Here is a 21,658-nt window from a genome sequence, read left to right on the forward strand (position 1 = left end):
CCTCGACCAACATCTGAAATACATCTCTCCATTTTAAAGGACTCGGATTTTCTATAGCCTATGTGTTTTTTATTTTTTTTATCTATTTCCACTTTATACTCTTAACTGAGAAGAAATCCTGCACACTGTCATTCACTTACATTTTATTAAAGTGCTCATATTATGCTTTTTGGCTTTTCCCCTTTCCTTTATTGTGTTAAATATCTTTTTGTGCACGTTATAGGTTTACAAAGTGAAAAAGTCCAAAGTCTACTCCAAAGGGACTTACCATCTCCAACAGTTCCTTCTCTGTTTACAGAATGTTTGGTCCTATACACCTGCTATTTAGACTTAAAGGTGTGCATATATATTATATATACACATATTTAAAAAGAAAGAATAATTAAATAATAAACGCACAGGTAAAAATGCATGTATTGTACAAAGCATAAGAGAAGTTTGTAAGGGAAATGTCTCTTTTAGAAAAGAAGTGACAAGCCAAAAAGTTTGAAACCACTGGTTTTAATCTTTAACAATATTTGGTATTTTATCAGGTTATATTCACCATATTTTGTAAAGTAAAAAGAAGCTATATCTCTTTGATACATGTAGAGGAGTGAACAAGTCTAAGTGTATGAAGTGAAATCAAATGGAAACACTCAAGTAAAGTACAGGTACCTAAACAAAAAAGTTTTATTTATATATATATATATATATATATATATATATATATATATATATATATATATATATATATATATATATATATATTATTTATTTATTTATTTATTAACTTGTATTATTAAGATACTACAATGATCTGTGTCTCACCGGCGTCGCTGCCTTGCTCTCCGGTCAGGTGCGACAGCGGCGACTGTGGGCGGCTGTCCCCGCAGAGCGAGTAGCTGTGCTCGGCCGTGATGTGCGGGGGGAGAGGGGAAGACGGGGACAGGTCGCTCCCGTCCTCCCCCTCCATGGCCTCCACTCCGCCTCTCACCCCGGACAGGAAGGGGTCGCTGAGCAGCTGGCCCAGCAAAGCATCCTGGGACAGATCGTCGAGGAGCTCGGAGAAGTGCTGCACAAAGGAGGAAGAAAACACTATAAATATCTTATTTAATGCGAGCATAAAATATCAATTTGAAGCCAGCGGAGTCGAGGAGACAGACAGGTAATTATACAAAGCCAGTCGGTTAGAGTCTGTGACAGCCGGCCCTGTAATTATAGACTGCTAGATCTTTTTATTGCCACCTTTCCTTGAAGTTTTCCTCTGCTCTACCTCAGGGAACACGGAAGCAGCCAATAATAAACTTGTCTTTCACTGTTTTCAATCACTGGTTCTCTTTCTCTGTGTGTGTGTGTGTGTGTGTGTGTGTGTGTGTGTGTGTGTGTGTGTGTGTGTGTGTGTGTGTGTGTGTGTGTGTGTGTGTGTGTGTGTGTGAATCTCAGTGTAGTGAAAAAGTTAACAGACAAGCCCTCCTCCTTAATCTCCACTTTCATCCCCCCTTCATCCTCCTCCACTACATTCCCGCTGCTGCATTCTTCTTTCCTGCTCCTTATCTTTTTGTTCCATCGCTCAACGAGCTGAGCGTTCAGATGTCATGACCTCGGTGTTCAGGTGTTGTGACGAACATAAACAAAAGGCCCTGCAGGTGATGTGTCGATAACATATGGACATACAGTTCCTGTGTGAACATTAGCGAGCTTGAAACTGGTAGAGAGATCCCTCTAATTACTGTTGAGCAGCCTGCAAATCATCACTAGCTTATATTTCACTTATATTTTCTTGATTTTCGTCAACAAAATGCTGGTAAAAAGTGACAAATGTTCGTCACAATTTCTTGACAAATGTCTTGTTCTGTCCGACTAACAGTCCTCTGTTCTAAGAAAAGTTCACTTTTATTAGAAATAAACTCTCACCACATTGGCATATTTTTTGGCCGTTAAATAACACAATATTTAAATAAGTCTAATACGAGTAAGAGTTAACAGCACAATCTGATGATGTAAATGTCTGACATTCACATAAAAACTACAGAATTAAAGTCTTGACCTCACTCGAACTCATCGCCCCCCAACGTTAAAAGATGTTCTGATGTAACTTCAGCTGCTCAAATTCTGTTGCCAGGCAGAATACGCTGAGTGTGTCCAATGAAATAAAAGCCATATGGAAGAAGTCTGGGCTCAGCCAATGAGGAGGGGATAAACAATTTAAATCAAATGCGCATGAAACAGTGACGTTGAAGAAATGGAAAAAAAGGACACAGAAGAAAGAAACGATGCAAAGGAAAGGAAATAAAAGGAAAGCAATAAAAGGACATGATAAAGAAAGGAAGGAAATAAACTAGGTAAGGAAATTAAATTTGAAAAAAAAATGAAAAGAGAAAAAATAAGGAAAGGAGAAGAGAGGAAAGGATAAGAAGGAAAGGAAAAGGAAGGAAAGGAAAGGAAAGAAAAGGAAATCTAGTTCACACAAAGTTAAGAGAGTTAGGTAACATCAGACAAAAGAGGAATGACAAAAGATGTAGGGACGTAGGCAAAGACGGAGTGAAATCAAGAAGGAGGAAACAGGAGAAGAGTGGACGGCCGAATGGCAAACATGTGGATTCAATTACAGGCCGAGAGGCTTCAAGCACTTTCTATCACACACACACACACACACACACACACACACACACAAAACATTCAGTGAAATGACCTCGTAACTCCATGAACACAGCAGCACACTCCTGCCACCTCATGCTGCCCTATAAGGCCGGTTTCAGGCCTGTGTGTGTGTGTGTGTGTGTGTGTGTGTGTGATACTGCAGACCATGAATCTACTCAAGGAGGGGAAGATCAACATTTTACACATTTATCCAGCGAAATTACACCATTTCCATTTTTTGGCCAATATGAATATGCACGTGCCAAAACCCATCACATCATCGGCAAACATTACAGTAGTTTACACTCCCCGTCCCCGATGTCTCCTGGTGACCACATCACTACAGTTACCAAGAGCCATCGTATACGTCAAACTGTGCTGCTGATATTATTAAACCTTTTCAGACGCTGACAGTTGTGGGTTTTGCCGCAATGATAGTAATTATAATGCAATTAACTCCGCTAAAAGTGAGCATTATTTTAAAGTTTGGAGATAGATGTTTTCAAAATGTCTTCTTACAGCTGAAAATAAGTTTAGTGTTGTACAATAAACAGAAGTATGGCCCTGAATATGTTATAACTCGCTCATCTAGAAGCTAAAAGATGTTTAGTATTTACTATGAAGGTACAATTCTGTTTCTTTTTATTCAGATTAAGTTTCAGAGAAGAAAAACATCATAATGGTAAAAGAGAAAGAGGGTGTAGTTGTAGGGAGGGGTAATTACATACAGAACCCATCTTAAAAAAAAAAATGAAACCATATTTTGTGGGTTTACATGACCTTTGACATCACCATGTAATTGCAGCAGAGGCTCATTGAGGCAATTAAGTTATTTAAAAACCGTTGGTGCGTGGCCGGGTTGGTTCAGTGGGTAGAGCGGGCGCACATGTGCTGAGAGGCTTATGCCTCGACGCAGAGGTCCAGGGTTCGGGTCCGACATGTGACGATTTCCTGCATGTCTTCCCCCTCTCCTTTCTTACCTAGCTGTCCTATCCATTAAAGGCGGAAAAAGCCCAAAAATAATCTTAAAAAAAACAAAAAAAAAACATTGGAGCCCAACTTTCACAATTTGCGTATAAAAATGTCATACTTTTCTGAGTCCATCGCAAATAAATATCCATAAATCTGCTTGGAAATCCTAGACAAAAGACACTGCAGAACTTGCCTGAGAAACAGCTTTTTTTTTTTTTTTTTTTTTTTTTTTAAATCAGGGTGATAGTTGTCTGTACATCCACATGCACACTGCAAACAGCAGCCGCAAATAGCTAATTCGGCATACTTTTAATTATGCTAATTTGCCAAAATGAAAATAAAAATACAGACAAAAACGGGGGCTCAAGTTGTAGCGTCAAGACTTTTACACAGAAAGGAATAAAGCCTGATGTTGTTTAAGAAAATGGGAATGGGAGAGGTCCAACTTTGTAGAACCACACCAACAGACGCATATAGTGAGGATCTGTATATGCTCCCTGTCATTTCTGCTGTGGGAGTGTGTGGTTGTGGTTGAAAGAAGAAAATGTGATGGAGACCGGGCTGCAAGATCGGTCACTGGTCGGGCGTAACTCATCTCTCACACACACACACACACACACACACACACACACACACACACACACACACACACACACACACACACACACACACACACACACACACACACACACACACACACACACACACACACACACACACACACACACACACACACACACACACACACACACACACACACACACACACACACACACACACACACACACACACACACAGAAACCTCTTTGTCTTTGCATCCCAACAGAGAGGTGTTATTTGGGGTTGAATGTAACTCGACACTCTCCAGCTGGGAAACAGAACCTGAAGCCTCAATGGGAAAACTGGGAGTTTAACCTGGAACTAGGGCAAGTATCAGTAACTACTCTAAAGGAGCCGTGACAATAACAAAGAGGCTATTCTCATATGTTTCTTCACGTTGAAAACATCGCTGAAATTGCAGATTGTAATCTTTTAATGAAGCCACGATGAAGTCTGCAGACGGAGGAGGAAATGCAGAGTGATTATCGCTCGATCATCATCGGTGCTGCACACAGAAATCCTGTGCCATCCAAAGAGAGACAGCCCTTTGAGAAGCTTTGCTATGCATTTAATAGGTCTTATTTAAATCAGAGAAATACTGATGAAGGAAAGTTGCCAAACTAGGTCAGAAAAGTCTGTTGAACAATCAGAGGCAGAGCTGTCTTTGACATTTGCTAATCAGCAACGAACACTAAGGGATCACCAGAGTTGTTACAATTCATCCTGAGGGGGACATGAACGTGTGCACCAAATTTCAATGCCAAATCATCCGCTTTTTCACTCAAAAACAACAAGTGTCAACCTCGTGGTGGTGCTACAGGTAAAGTCAGAGGATCACCAAAGTCAGTAGGATTCATCCTCTGGGGATCATTAATGTCTGTACAAAAATGTAATTGCAATCTATCCAATAATTGTTCAGATATTTCAGTCTGAAGGAAAGGGGTCGACCTGTTCCCCAAAAAACTAGTTACCAGGCGGAGTGGCAAGTGACAAGGCTTCACAATGAAAGCCTCGACAGCTGTGTTGGTAGTTAGGACTTAAATTAACGATCTGGGAGTTTGAAAGAGGAGGAAGGAATGTCCTCTCAGGTGTGTAATTATTCTGTAAAGTGAAGTAGGAGGTCTGTTTTAACCCTTAATGATCAGAGGTTTAAACTTCGGAGGTCAGAGGAGGAGGAGGAAGAGGAAAGTTTGAACACCTTCCTCCTCTGAAAAGCAAATACCAGATGTGAAGAGTCTCCTGAAAATACACACACACACACACACACACACACACACACACACACACACACACACACACACACACACACACACACACACACACACACAGACACAAGGGTCATCTGCCTCGAGTGTGTGTGTGTACCTTGCCCTGGACTCATCTGTGTGTACTTTTGCTGATGACCCAGCTTCAACACACACACCAATAAAAAAAAGACACAGTGTTGACTTTATGTCAAGATGAACTGAATGACTCAGTCGTTTGATTTGGATCCAGGTTGAAGACTATCATACATTACCAACACGTGCCTCATCATAACCAGATAACCAGAATTAACCCTCTGGTTGTCCTTGGGTCAAGTTGAACTCATTTTCAAAAAGTTTCTATATCAGAAATTTGGGTTTCTTTCAACCGAATTGTCCCAAAACATAACGTTGATGGTTCCCTACAACACTCATCACAAGTAAAATAAATGATCAGCTCACTACTTTCATTGAATGTGGGCGTTTTATCAAAGGTTATAGCAGTTGAAGAAAAAAACTGATAAAAGAACATTGAAAAAAATGATAATTTTTGGAAAAAGCTTCAAAAACGTGGCGCAAAACATAAGAAAACAAGTGTGGAAAAAAAGAAGTTTTGATTTCAAATCTCGACCCAGAAAAACTAAAAGTTGCTTGGTCGACAGGAAGACAACACAAAGGTTAAAGTCTGAAGAGATACCTGACCATTTTATCTGCCGGTTTATTTGTCTGTTGTTTATTCATTTGTGTGAGAATATTAAAAGAGATTTTTATTTTATACCACTAATCAGTCTAGCAAGTCACCAATAGGTTTATAACTTGTGACTAATGGATTTGTCAATAGTTAATAAATAATGTACCAATTAACTTAATAGATCAATATAACCATTAATAAGAAAAGTCCATCGCAACTAAACACCCATAAAGAGCACTGAGAAGTCTAATAGAGCTGGGTGATATGGAGAAAATCAAATATCACAATATATTTGACCAAATACATTGAAGTTGATATTGTGGCTATATTGTAGGGTTGACTATCTGTGCTTTCACAAAATATTAACACAATGAGAGTTTTGATGAATAATCACCAATAATTTGGATATAATGACTAAGTGGGTAAAGGCAAATAATAGAACAGATAGAACAGTCTGGTAAGTTCAGAATATCACATCACTGCAGCCTTTTAAAATCAGGAAAAGACAACGCTTGTGCCATATTACAATATCCAAAATTAAAGACAATATCTAGTCTCATAAATCGATATGATGTGATATCGATATATTGCCCAGCCCTAATGCATAATACATATAGAAGCACAGACCTGAAGGCAGTGGAAACAAGTCGAGAAAGAGAAGTAAGCCTTGGTACTAAAATTAAAAACATATTTCAGTTTCAGTTTCAGGTTATTTTTTCAGTCTAAATGAAGTCCAGCTCCAGGGTATTTCTATGTAGTAACTCTTAGAACGGAATGCTTTGCTCAATGGTATTTTGACACTGAAGAGGTTGAGATGTTATTATTGTCATTCTTCCTCAGTTTCCCAGCCGGTCCAAGACTCTCGAAAAATCCAGTTCCTCGCCTTCTAAGCTAATTCTCACCATTCTGTCCCTCTGGTGAAAGTTCCCAAAACACCTCTAAGATAAGAAATTATTATTAATATCACATAATTGACCTTTTTGAACCTCAGTTGCTGTAGTTGCTTCCCACCCCTGCAGCTGTAAGCCAGAAGTGCAGCAAGTATCTGCTGGAATGCTAACAATGTGTGCAAGCTGATTTAACACTTAGCTGAAGTACATGTGTAGAAACGTTATCTGCAGAGCCGCAGGGATTCTTTCTCTGGCTCTGAATACAATCCTTAATACTCATACTAATATGTGTGCATCTTTGTGCAGCTTTTGACCTAAAAACATTTTTCAATCCAAGAGGTTTTAAAAAAAAAAAATACAGATATTTAGTCTTTTATTCCAATTCCTATTTCTATTCATGTCAAAATGTATAGTCAATATGCCCACATGAGACTGTAAACATTTGTCCTGAGGGTAGCCTCAGAAGAAACTTGTTTGGTGTGGTTACCCAAATCAAAAAGCAGCCTTTCATCAGTGGACTTTTATTAGCTTGAGGTGTATCCAGCTATTCGAGTCAGTATGGGCCTGATATCCAATATCAGTTTCGGACCGGTGCGTCCCTCAAAATAACTCCCTCTCCCAAACAGAAATTTACAAACATGCATATGATATCAGACTGAATAAAGAAGGGTAAAAACAAATGGCTTTTCAGTCTTATATCAGTTCACCAAAGTCTTTCAATTTCTGGAGGAACAGGACAGTGCTGGACCAACAAACCAACTGGCATGTATAAAAACAGCTGTTCAGTGCTCAAACATTAGTAAGTAAGGTATGTGTGATCAAACCCAACACAATCTGCACTGTAAGGAGCCAAAACAAATCTCTTTAAAACAACTTCAACCATTATGTGTTTGCGTTCGATAACCCTGACAGTAAACAGGACTATATATCAGTCTAGAACCACTTATCATTATTGTGACAGCGCTGAGACTTGAGGCTGTGGCATTGAAGTTGTTTGTGTCAGCATAATGAGACAAATCACAGGCCTTGGAGGACTTCTGCTATCTGCGTCTTATCAGGAATGGGGGAGGGGGGGGGGGGTGGAGACTGCAGGAGGCGAGTCCAGCACCAAGGCTGCATGTCTGGACTGTGTTGGGAGTACTAACAGGGTAACACCATCATTTCCAACACATTGCTCGCAGTCTGTAGCTATGTCTCCACATGCAAGACACACACACACAAAAAAAAACACATCTGTCTTATTGACATCATTCGTTCCATAATCTCAGCCGGCAGGAGTGACCTCGCTTCACAGAAATGTCCTCATTACAAAAAAGGAGACTGGAACCGCTTCTCACAAGGATAAAAGTACGACCCCACACACTCCCCGACTTAGATTCTAGACATCGATTCCAGCTCGATTTACCAAACCTGTCTAGTAACCAAGGACACCATGAGTGCACCAGGGAAAAGAAGAAAAACGAAGGGGGAAAAAAAAGCAGCAAAGAATCTCCTGCAAGTTTTAGCTCACAAGGAAATCCTGACTTGATTAGGTTCATTATTAATCTGTTTTTTTTTTTGTAACATAACTAAGTTAATGATTAGTTGTAGCCCTGATCAATCCCCACACATATTCCTGGTGAGCACTGAGGTGGATACTTCACCCACCCAACCCTTAAGGCAGATTCTCTTCCCTGAGCAGGGTCAAAAGGTCACAGTGACTAATCAGATACTTCAGTCAGAGGTGTGGCTTTGTCCCGAAAAATGACCAAGGAAATGTACGCATGCAGAAAGCATGCAATTGAGAAAAATATTTCGAGGTTTTGCTGGGGAGTTTTAGCCTAGAAATCGAGACGCACCCTAGCGGCAGCAAATTTATTTTGCAGCCAGGGGGGTCTAGGCACTCTCCGTTGGCTTGCGAGCTGGAAAAACCAAACTCTGGTCAGGCCAATCACATCGTGTATATAGTCGGTGGGCGGGGCTTATGGCTGCCGCTGCTGGTCTTCTGGAAGACTTGGAGTTGAGAAAAAGAACAAAGAACGGCACAGAAATCATTCTTAAAAAAAGGAGGATGTGTTCGGAGTTTTGCCGACTGGATACGGCAAAAGTTTAATCTATCAACTAGCCCCGCTACCTTCTTCGTTGCTCTGCCTGGTTGTAGCGCTATCCTATTGCATGGAGAGGGAATTTGAAAGACAACCGTTTATCCCGCCCCTCGGATTGAGCCCTGCCAATGGTGAGTTCCCTGACCCAACATCTGGATGTGGGTCTGGCTTCTCAGGCTAGGAGAGTTCAACAATATACTCTAAACGCAAAACAAAATATTGCGTTAAAATAGTAAATTTTAAAGACCCTAAATATAAAAAAAAAAAAAACATCTGCCTTGATATGATCATGTACTTGACTTTGTTCTTTAAACAGAATTGTGATAGGGGTGGAGTGATGGTTAATGGATGTAAACAGCAGGATGTGAGAGAGAACAACAGTAGGCGTGACATCCAGCAGGGCTGCGTGTGTTTACTCTCCACCCGCAGGGTGAGGCCAGGGAGACAAACACACACAACGGCTGAATGGGACAGAAATCAAAGCAGATCCATTACAAGCCAGCTTCCTAACCTAAAATGCCCATTTCCTGTTTAACACCGCGGCCCTCGACCTCTTTTCGGTCCCATTAACGTTTCACGCTTGATTAAAAGAAGTCAGAATGTATGCAGAGCCACGGCAGGAAGTGGGTTAAAAATAGGAAGTGCCGCAGCGGAGACAAAGAGATCCCGAGTCAAAGTTCAAATCTATGAGTCAGCAATTATCTGGCGGATACACTGCTGATATTAGAGTGTACGTGTGTGTGTGTGTGTGTGTGTGTGTGTGTGTGTGTGTGTGTGTGTGTGTGTGTGTGTGTGTGTGTGTGTGTGTGTGTGTGTGTGTGTGTGTGTGTGTATAAGTTCAGAATCAGAATCAGCTTTATTGGCCAGGTTTGCGTAAACAAACAAGGAATTTGACTCTGGTTAATCTTTGCTCTCAAAGTACAACACTCACTTAACAAAATAAATAATAAAAACAGAAAGGGCAGTAAGAAATATTTAATAAAAAAATACTGTTAAGTATACAGTATAACAATACAATTTACTAATTTACAAGAAATATACAATAATTGAAGAGAGGGAAGGAATAGTGCAATATCAGTATAGTCTGAGATTTAAGATTTAAATATAAATATAGTGCAAGGCAGTTCAGTGCAATGGTAATATATTAATAACAATACTGTAATCGTAAGATTGAAATAGACATGAGGTAGACGAGCAGAACAGTGTTGATTGACTTCATTCAGATTAAGGGTGGGGTCTATTTCTGAGTTTGTGAGTAATACAGATGAACAGAAGAGGCCTCAAACAGAGAAGATAAAGAAAAACAGACCCACAAAATGACAAATGGAAAATGGTGTAATTCTCTCCTCATTGTAGGTCACCCCCTTCTTCTAAACCCCCGTCTGGCTCCTGGAGCTTCCCAAAAGTTCTAAATTACACACACACACACACACACACACACACACACACACACTTTCCAGTCTTGTCATATAAACCGTTTACAGAGTACAACCCACCCCCCTCCACACACATCCAAACACACACACACACTGACCCTTCAGATGTTACACAATGACTTCACCAGGGGTTGGTTTGAAAAACACACACACACACACACACACACACACACACACACACACACACACACACACACACACACACACACACACACACACACACACACACACACACACACACACACACACACACACACACACACACACACACACACACACCTTTTATATTTATGACATTTTGATCACATTCTGGTATGATTGAAAGCTCCAGCTCCAGTTAAACTAACTAAAGTATATTATGGGACTAAATGTATTGGCAACATACGCACAGTATCACCAAACCTCTGTTTGGGACAACTCTATACTTCCTGTCCTCAAACACAGCTGAGACTGTTTGTGTTAAAAACAAGCACAGCTGTCTTCCGATGTCTCTCACTCTCTCTCTCTCTCTCTCCTGAGTGTGTGTACTTGTTATAAACTGGGTCAACACACACATACACACAACTTTTTCCATCTCTGTACTCTAGCACTGACTGGTCATCAAGTACCATCACACACACACACACACACACACACACACACACACACACACACACACACACACACACACACACACACAGTTACTCAACAAGTGAACTCCCTCACCCCCGCTAGCTTTCTCCAACTCTCCATTCGTACTTTTGAAATCTTTTCCTCCAACACAAACTGCTACTTCTCTCCTCTTCTTTGCCATCAACTCTCTCAACTTGAAATCACTTAAAGTCAACAAGTGTCTTCTGTAAATCACGTCAAGGCATTAGTGTCTTAATGTGAGAAGATTTGGAGAAAGCTAAGCTCAACTCAACTTATCAGTCTTCCCTTGAGTGCTTTCATTGTGTTTGGTTGTTAGCTGCGGGATTATCTTTGTTGTCAAGATCAGTGAAGAACTAATTTTCACTGAAGCAATCCTGACTCCACCTCTTGCTGGATTCTGGGTAAAAAAGTGGGTCAATGCCGATCTTCAGTACCCCATTGAGATCGTTTTAATCCCTGGAAAAGGCAAACACTCCGGGAAACTTGTTTGGGCACGCCTCTGATCTTAATTCCTGAGGCGGATGCTTGCCAAGTAGACGCATGTTTGAATGTCAAGTCACACACACACACACACACACACACACACACACACACACCCCACCCACACTGAACTTTGCATGGATGAATGGACTTTGTTCAGGTCTCTTCCAATGAAAATGTTCATGGGAGAGAAAAGATGTGATGGAGAATTGTCCTTTTTAGAGGATTGCAGACACCAGCCAACAAATGTTGAAACCACTTCTATTATATACTGTATTATAAGTAATATGTTGCAATATTTTGTACAAATCAGGCACATACCCCAGTATTCCTAGGAATTAGTTTGAGTCCCGTCTAAGACCTGCAATGGTCGTTTGACAACCCTTGGCATTGGACAAAAAAAGAAAACATGTTTATTGATCATATTCCAGTGTTTTTGCAGAACTTTCCAGAAATATCAATGTTCTTGTCTGGCAAAAAGGTTGCAGCGGATTGCCAGCATATCGATTCCAAGTGCAGACACTGCCCCAAAGTTGGACCGTGTGCTGCCAAGTGACGCTAATTCTCAGCCCAAATTGGCCCAAAAGACATTTGGTCCTGTTACACTCTGATGCCATGGAGCGAACTTGACTGATTAGCTGGAGAAAGTGCTTTTGTCACCAACATTTGCTAGGTGTCCAAACTTTGGTCAAAGTTGAGGGTTTTTCTGACAAATAAAATAAGGAAAAACTGTGTACAGAAGAGTAGTTACATCATCACAAGTCTAACAGTGGGACAAGTGATGCATAGAGGGAGTATTGAGAGTTGGGAGTGTGTATGACCATTTAAGACTCAAAAAGTTGAATTAAAAAACTTAAAAAGCAGCTATAGGAAAGAGGAAAATGGAAAGGAATGGGAGCGATGGAGAAGTTTCTGGCATTTTGGACAGGAGCCGACTCGTACTGACTGTCAGCTCACCCTGGAGAAGTGAGGGATGAGGAGGAGGGCTGGAAAGATGGGTGAAAGGTTAACTAGACAGCGGATGGAGGTTTCTGTTTTAAGTGGTCTTGATTGTACACTATGAGTCAGGATATGAGCTGCAACATCCATAAAAAAAAACCCATCAAAGTTGAGTGGCTCATACACCTCTCAAAGCTCATCCACCTTACTGTTTAATAAGCCGTTTACAGGCTTTAAACACTTTGAGGTTTCCAACACTGAAGCTCATGCAGAAAGCCCCGAAAATGAAATTCTGTTGATTCTGCAACTTTAAAGCCTATAAAATGGATATTATTTGATTTCCTGTCCCAAAACTATGAACTATAGCTAAATTTTCAACCTCGGTAACTTTTAACATTGCTATAGGTCCAAAGAAGAAAAAAAAAGAAAAGAAAGAAAGAGTGGTGAGTTAGCTGCATTTTCATTATACAAAACTGCTTCCAGGCTCATTTCAGGGCTGGGTGTATAAGCTAGGGACATTAAGCCCACACCCGTGCTAACCGCACACACATGCTGACACACGCTCACACACATCCATTTAAAACCTTTTATGGTGCCTAAAGCAAAACCAGAGGGGGCAGATGGGGGACGGGGAAATGCAGAATCAAGAGAGTGACAGACAGAAGTACAGAGAGAGGAGGTAAATTTAGCTTTGCCTCCGAGAACGAAGGCTGCGGTGGATTTTCCATAATGATCCCTCACACACTGATTACTACCTTCGCTTTGCTCTCTAATGGCCGCCTGCCTACAGCAAAACTTGAGTGCACTTTCAAAGACAGGAGAAAAGTTGCATCAGATTTGGAAAAAGGGAAGAATGTGTCCTTCATGAGTCCATGTGCACACCATGTGTAGACCCACTGTCACTTTCTAAAGCCAAAAGAGTTCAAGTCAGCAAGATGGCTCCGATAAAAGCAACCTCAAAGTGAGTAAAGAGGTACATTAGAGTAAATGGACTGCCTTTATATCGCGCCTTTCTACCTTATCGGACAAAGCGCTTTACAATTTGCCTCTCGTGCACCCATTCACACATCATTTACACACTCAAATCAAATCTCAGAAGAAGCCTTTAGACCGCAAGCAGACCGATCTCAATAAGTGGCGTATGTATGACACGCTAATTCGTATGCCATTTTGGCGTGTTATCAAGACGCAAAATCGCTTTTTAGCGTGTGTATCAACGCGGTTTGGCCTCCATTGACTTACATTACCTTGCAATTGCATGTCAATTTACGTTTCCTAACCTTTCTTCTTTTCCTAAACCCAACCGTCCCGTTTCTCTTTTACTAAACCCAACCGTCCCGTTTCTTTTTTCCTAAACCCAACCGTCCCGTTTCTCTTTTACTAAACCCAACCGTCCCGTTTCTCTTTTCCTAAACCCAACCGTCCCGTTCTTTTACTAAACCCAACTGTCCCGTTCTTTTACTAAACCCAACCGTCCCGTTTCTCTTTTCCTAAACCCAACCGTCCCGTTTCTCTTTTCCTAAACCCAACCGTCCCGTTTCTCTTTTCCTAAACCCAACCGTCCCGTTTCTCTTTTCCTAAACCCAACCGTCCCGTTCTTTTAATAAACCCAACCGTCCCGTTTCTCTTTTACTAAACCCAACCGTCCCGTTTCTCTTTTCCTAAACCCAACCGTCCCGTTTCTCTTTTCCTAAACCCAACCGTCCCGTTCTTTTACTAAACCCAACCGTCCCGTTTCTCTTTTCCTAAACCCAACCGTCCCGTTTCTCTTTTCCTAAACCCAACCGTCCCGTTCCTTTCCTAAACCCAACCGTCCCTGCTTTCTTTTTACTAAACCCAACCGTCCTGTTTTTTTTTACTAAACCCAACCGTCCCTGTTTCTTTTACTAAACCAATCATCCTGTTCCTTTCCTAAACTCAATCATCCTAAAACCCAACCGTCCCGTTTCTCTTTTACTAAACCCAACCGTCCCGTTCCTTTCCTAAACCCAACCGTCCCGTTTCTCTTTTACTAAACCCAACCGTCCCGTTCTTTTAATAAACCCAACCGTCCCGTTTCTCTTTTACTAAACCCAACCGTCCCGTTCTTTTAATAAACCCAACCGTCCCGTTTCTCTTTTACTAAACCCAACCATCCCGTTTCTCTTTTACTAAACCCAACCGTCCCGTTTCTCTTTTACTAAACCCAACCGTCCCGTTTCTTTCCTAAACCCAACCGTCCCGTTTCTCTTTTACTAAACCCAACCGTCCCGTTCTTTTACCCTGCATTGACCAGACTTAACTTTTACTAAAAGTATGTCAATTTATATTAAAATGTTTAACTTTTAAAGTTAACGCATGCTAACATTTGCTAGTTAGCAATAAACAGTGTTGAACAAATTCAAATGTTGACCTGATGATTCCCATTAAACAAGTCAAACTCTAAAGCCCACGTGTACTGTACTGTCCAACTGCTGCCATGTGAAGAGCGTACAACTCTTTCAATTTTATGATATTTCTTTTGCATATCTTGACTGAGAATTTACATCGTCCAGTAGGGAGCCAATTAAACGACTTTCATTCATAACCCAGAGTAAGACGCTCAAACAAGCCCTCCTGTCCAGTGGACTATATGAAGACTTTTAGGTTTCTACAAGCAGCAAAAATATATAATTTGTGCATTAAACGTATCACAGTAGGTTATCTGGGTCTGTAATAATTAGTTGAGTAACTCATTTAGCTGTAGTGTGTCTCACACAGTCAACTCCCAGTCAACCAACCTGAAGATCCGGCACCACACCTGCAGTAATAACACACTGGGTGTGCTCCATTATCATACACAGGGAGCGTTCATTTAGCTTCCTGACATCGACATGTGACAGCTTTGGTTTCTCCATTGAAATTCATCCGCTTTCTGTCCAGTGAAAACAATGTACCTCCAGATGTGTTGATACGGGGTTCTCACAGGACAGCGACGCTACGAACATATGATGACCTTATAGAATATGATGGATTGCTGTAGATTAAACTACCCAAATAAGGAGTTCAAATGAGCGTAACCTTAAACATCTACAGCAGTAAAATGCAACATGCACATGAATGCAGCAGGAATATTAACCCAGAAACATCATGAGAAAGGCAAACACTGACAGGGAACATTAAGTACTTTTACTTTCAATTAAAGTAAATATTGCGGACAGTATTTTCACAGTGTGGTATTAGTAGTATATTTAGTATAAATAAAGGGTTTGAATACTTCTTCCATCCCCTGCTGGAACGTGAGTATGAAATACTGATAACAGAGACACTTGACCTTTGATTGGCAGGAAAATGTGACTGGTTATGTCATCATTTATGCATTATCTGTATGTGTGTGTGTGTGTGTGTGTGTGTGTGTGTGTGTGTGTGTGTGTGTGTGTGTGTGTATGTGTGTGTGTGTGCTGTGAACGACTGTCTCTGCCGACAGACTGACACAACAGACACATGGACCATTCAGAGAGAGACAGAGTGAGGCCACTGGCGAGCAGGATGCCCTGCCCCGACGGAGAACAGGCTCTGCAGTGTGAGCACATGGATCAAGATGTTTACCTTCGACTCCATGTGTGTTGGCTCTTGTTAAATGAAATAACTCTATGCCGAGTGTGTATTCAGATCCTCTGCTTGAGTAAAAACACTAATACCACACTGTGAAGTAAAAAGTCCTGCATTCAAAACTTCACTTAAGTAGAGGTATGTGAGTATTATCACAATTTACTTAGTATCAAAAGTAAAAAAGTACTTAATGTTCCCGGTCAGTGCTCTCCTATTATATCTGAGGTTTCTGGGTTAATATTCCTGCTGCATTAATGGGTATGTTACATTTTACTGCTGTAGATGTTTAAGGTTGTGCTACTTTTAATTCCTTTATATGCTGTTGGGTATCTACAGCAATGCATCATATTGTATAAAATCATCATATGTTTGTAGTGTCGCTGTCCTGTGAGAACCACGTAGCTCTAAAAAGTCAGAAAAACAGTTTTCAGCCGTTTTCAGCTTTGGAGCGATGCATTTCCCAGCTGATCCAAGAGGCTTTTTAGAGACTTTATTTAGCTTTTTGGAAGACGCAAGTATGTGCAAGTGCAGGAAATAGCATTTTGAAGTTTAAAGCCACTCGCTTGCTCTTGATGTCTAGGCCTTTTTTTTCTGAACTGTCTGACAGGAATCCAAGTCTTTCCAAGTGTATCAATCAATGACTTTACACACACGTCATGGATTCATTAGTGGAAGGGTGTAGCATGGGCCAAAGTAGGAACCCATTACATTTTGGAGCGGATCCAAATCATGGGACAGATACAGATCATTCTTTTTCACTTTGGTTAACATTTGGAGATTTGTGCTGTATCATGTGGTGTCGAAATTTCACACTGCATTGACAGTGAGCGATAGGGCATGCCTTGGCGGAAGTCTGCGCTCCCTTCTAGTTCACGCTTGTGTATTTAGCGCAGTCCACTTGTGATCAAATCCCCCAAAACACATTTATAAAACAAAGCGTATTATTTGATTGATTTGACCTTCTGTTCTGGTGCACGATTACCCTTCACGAAAAGGATAAACTGTACGTCACGCCACGCAAACAGGTCTATTATTACGTCAGGACGACGTCAAGAAGGATTGTTTTAGGCGCGGATGAAAGGAGTTGAAAGGAGAAACTCCACCTTCACGCTAGTACATTGTTATCATTCTACAACCTGAATAACTTGATTATGATATTATATACACACAAAGCGGTGACACACAGAGAGGGAGTGATGAGAGAAGCAGGTCTGAGGAGCCCACACGTGCTACCGACTGAGAGGCTTTACATTGTTGGGAGGAATCTCAAGTCAACAAACCCCCAGAGAGAGAGAAAGCGAGAGTGAGAGCCAACAAAGAGTCCAGTCTGCTTCTCGAGCTGCCTGAGATTCAAACACTGCAGTCTTCATGCATCCCCCCCCCCCTCTCTCTCTCTCTCACACACACACACACACACACACACACACACACACTTCACTAAATATAGAACATTCACCTACACTAACAAGAGCATCTTAGTATGCTGCTTAACACAACACGGCCTTTGTGTGCTGTAGGTATAAGTGGGGGGGGAGAGGGGGGGGGGGAGAGGCTTTATATTAAACACCAACATACTTTGGTTCAACTGTTGAGCTACCGTAGGTGTGCAAAGTAAAATGGAAGGATGATACCACGAAATGGTTTGGATCCAGTAGCAGGTAATGCAGAGTCTGAATCACAGATATTAACACGAATACTGACACTTTTTATTATTAAAGGCAGCTAATATAAAGAGCAACACATTTTGATTCATGAGGTGAATGCATCTTTAATACTACCCAATGATTAGCCAAAACATAAGCACTTATTTTCATAAGTAATATGGCTTTGTTAAAGCAATACCCACGTGTTCCCAGACCTCAGTAAATATTTTAGCGAGTATAACGTTATCATAACTGACGACATGATGGGGAAAAAAAATACGAGAATGAGCCCCAAATTGTAATAAATGATGCTTTAAATGCAAAAGATGACATGATTTGTGATTAAAGGAGTACTCCAACCATTAAGCATTCCCCTTTCATAAAGTTGGGTAGTATGCAAGAGGCAAAAGATTGATCAAAATCAAAGCATCGGAGGCCAAGATTTTAGTGTTTAGTGTGAGTCAAGCTCCAAAAACACTGCATTTCCCATAATGCAACTTTCATTAGACACATTCCTCAGCTGGTATACGTGCATGGTATAAAGTGGTTATTTTTAAAGAATATTATGTTATTCTGTTTGTATCACTGACAAATGCATGTCAGAGCATTATATTGTAGTGCGTAGATGAGTAGTACAGTACTGCATCATATCATGTTCATGTAAAAACTAAAGCTGTAAGATAAATGTAGTAAAGTAAAAAGTACGCTATTTCTTTCTGAAATGTAATGGAGTAGAAGTATACTTAAGTAAAGTACAAGAATTTCAAAAATTGTACTTGAGTAAATGTGCTTTCCATAACTGAGAGTCTGCAGCTGCTATATATCATTTCCTCTGGAACATTTTTGTCATTCAGTCATTTTCCCATGTGATCCCCCCAAAAAATCCTGTAACAGGCGAAGACGACGACAGCAGCTGCAATTTGCTGGTCCGATACTGCTGGTCCGATACTGCTGGTCCGATACTGCTGGTCCGATACTGCTGGTCCGATACTGCTGGTATTTGACACGAATTGTAGCCTCAGGACTTGTTTAAAAGGATCTACATTCACAGCTTGGACGCTCTGAAGCTTCAACAACACAAGTCTTTACCTGTCTGCAGGATTTCCTAGAGAAGTGTGTGTGTGTGTGTGTGTGTGTGTGTGTGTGTGTGTGTGTGTGTGTGTGTGTGTGTGGTGTATGTTGTCTCGGTCTCAGGACTCAGTAGACCTCTGTGGTGTCTGATTCCAATGCTGCAAACCAGCTGGATTTTTCCTCTGTAAACCCAAACGCTCCCTCCCATCGTCTCCAAACACCCACCCACCCACCCACACACACACACACACACACACACACACACACCCACAAACACACACACCTCTGTCTCACTCTCTCCGTCTCGCACACTCTCCTCTCGGTCCACAGACAGACATATGTCTGGAACACACACTTCAAGTTACATAACAAAAGGCGAAAAGCCATTTAAAAGCAGCTTTATTGAGTAGATGATGTGTGTTTAACCTATTTCTAAGATAAGTGGTATCATCATGATTAGTATCTCTGCCTCATGGCAACATCTTACACATAAACTTTTGATTTTTGTTCTTCTCCAAACTGTGTTTAAACAAAACATTTAACCCAGTCTCCTAGAAATTACGTGTATCTATACAACTCATTTGCAACCACAAATATGTTTTGGGAGAAACTTAATCCCCCCTGGAAACATTTTCTTATCTCCTGAGCTCCTAACCTTCTCTATACGTCCCAAATGTCAAATGCATGTTAAATGCAACCTTTACTTTACATTTACTTTTTATGTAAGGTAAATTAAACTGAATAAATTTGCGTTTTGGACTTGTTAGTTGAACAAAACAGATAATTTGAAGACACCTTGGACTCTGGCAACTTTCTAGGGACGCTTTCCACTATTTCATTGACATTTAAAGTAATCGGTTAATGGAAAGAAAAAACGGTTAGTGGCGGTCCTAAAGTGAGTTAAGGTGGCTCTTCACTCTAATGTTTCCATTCCCATTGTTCACATCTTAATCTCAATTACTTTGCGCAAAAGGCCCAATATTCTCCCTTTCTAGCTTCTCAAATGTGAGTTTGTGCTGCTTTTCTCTGCTTCATATGATCCAAAAATGAGTTACACTGAATATCTTTGGGTTTTTTTGTCTGCTAAACAAAACAAACAATTTGAAGAGATCACCTTGGACTTTCGGAACTTTTGTTGGCCTTTATCCACTTTTTTTCCCTGCCATTATATTGATTAAATGATGCAGTCCAAGACTAAACAAAGTTCAGTTCAGGTGGGTTTTCCCTCTTATATAACCCCTCCCCTGTGTTCATATATCTTTAAATTGTTGTTTGCATTATAAGTTTACAGGTCTGTTATTTTGAATACTTTGTCTGCATCTTGTTGTAAAAAAAAAAAAAAAAAAAAAGGGGGAAAATGAGGCTGAGAAAATGTCTAAGTTGCATCCTGGACCTCAAGGCTCAAGTTGTGAATGGAGAGCCGGGTAACACACACACACACACACACACACACACACACACACACACACACACACACACACACACACACACACACACACACACACACACACACACACACACACACACACACACACACACACACACACACACACACACACACCTCCTCTCAATCAAAGTGAGATAAAGGGGATTACCGCTAAGAAGCTGCAGAGCCAATCACCCCCCCCTCCATCCCTGGTCAATCACTTACGTTGGTGTACAGCACACTGTCCATCTCTCCAGCGTCGGACAGCTCGCTGAGGTTCCTGTCCCAGTGTAAAAACGGTTCGCTACTGTCGAGGATCTCCATGATTTCCTCCTCGCAGACTCTCTCGGCTCTTCTGGCTCGTTTTGTTGCTGATTTTGCGGCAGAAAAAAAGCAGCGGAAACAGCGGCGGGGGTTTTGTTGCAATGCAGTCGGACTGGAAACCAAACTCCACAGCTCCAACTCCGGGAGAAAAAAACAAACAAAGTTCCCAAGAACTTATAAAAGAAAAAAAAAAAAAAAAAAAAGAAGAAATAGAAAGGCGTCCAGTTGGTTTAGACTTTGGGGCTAACTGTTCGTTATGTCAGAAAGCTGTAGCAGTCAGATTGAGGATGAGAGTTGTTGTTGTTGTTAATCATCTCCTCGCTGGTTCAGCGTCCACAGGCAGCTTTCTGCAGCCTCTCTTTGCTTTTCATTCCTCCTCCTCCTCCTCACAGCCCAGACACACAGGAATGCATGGGCGGAGTCACAGAGAAACTGAGAAAATAGGGAAATCAAACCGAGAAATTCAAGAAAACTACACAGGCGAGAACGACTGATAATATAAATGCAATATAATGCATTGGAGATTAAATGTAGAGTAGCCTATACATGTGAAGTGATTCATCTGTTCCAGCTGTTTATGACACTAGAGTCAAATTCTAACGTCAACAAACAAGAGTTTCCGGTTTTGAATTTCAAAATAAAGACGCCACTCCTCATTTGCTATAAGTTCTAACTTTTTAAAATTATAATGAAGGAAACTTTTGTATAAAAAACGAAATACTAAATTGAACCATACCTTTCTGAGCAAACGCCTTCTGCTCCAAATATAACAGTTTTAAAGGACATAAGAAAACATACGAATAACTATTCCTCATATAATAATCATATATTATAATTATTTAATTTATTTATAATCTTTTTAGTTTATTCAGCTGTCCGACATGTTTTTTTTCCTTCAATACCAGCAGTTGTATTTTCAGATATTCTTTTCCATCTTATACAAATTGGTAATCTTGGACTATATAAATAAACTTGACTTGATGATGCTCACTGAATAATAAGCTTTTGTTTTTAAATCCACTTTAATTTCCGG

At 40.7% G+C, this 21,658-nt stretch overlaps 1 protein-coding gene across 1 annotated transcript in view; it reads right to left on the bottom strand.

Annotated features, from left to right (window-relative positions):
• Positions 1–21,180, bottom strand: part of creb3l2 (cAMP responsive element binding protein 3-like 2) — a 33,812-nt gene extending 12,632 nt beyond the window's left edge. The window contains exons 1-2 of the mRNA XM_028571205.1: positions 20,527–21,180; positions 811–1,054 (exon numbers count right to left, since the gene is read on the bottom strand). Coding sequence (XP_028427006.1) covers positions 811–1,054; positions 20,527–20,625 — 343 coding nt within the window. The 5' untranslated portion in view covers positions 20,626–21,180. The remainder of the gene's footprint in view (positions 1–810; positions 1,055–20,526) is intronic.
• Positions 21,181–21,658: the final 478 nt, after the last annotated feature.

This window comes from Perca flavescens, chromosome 23, assembly GCF_004354835.1.
Source record: "Perca flavescens isolate YP-PL-M2 chromosome 23, PFLA_1.0, whole genome shotgun sequence".
NCBI lineage: Eukaryota > Metazoa > Chordata > Actinopteri > Perciformes > Percidae > Perca > Perca flavescens.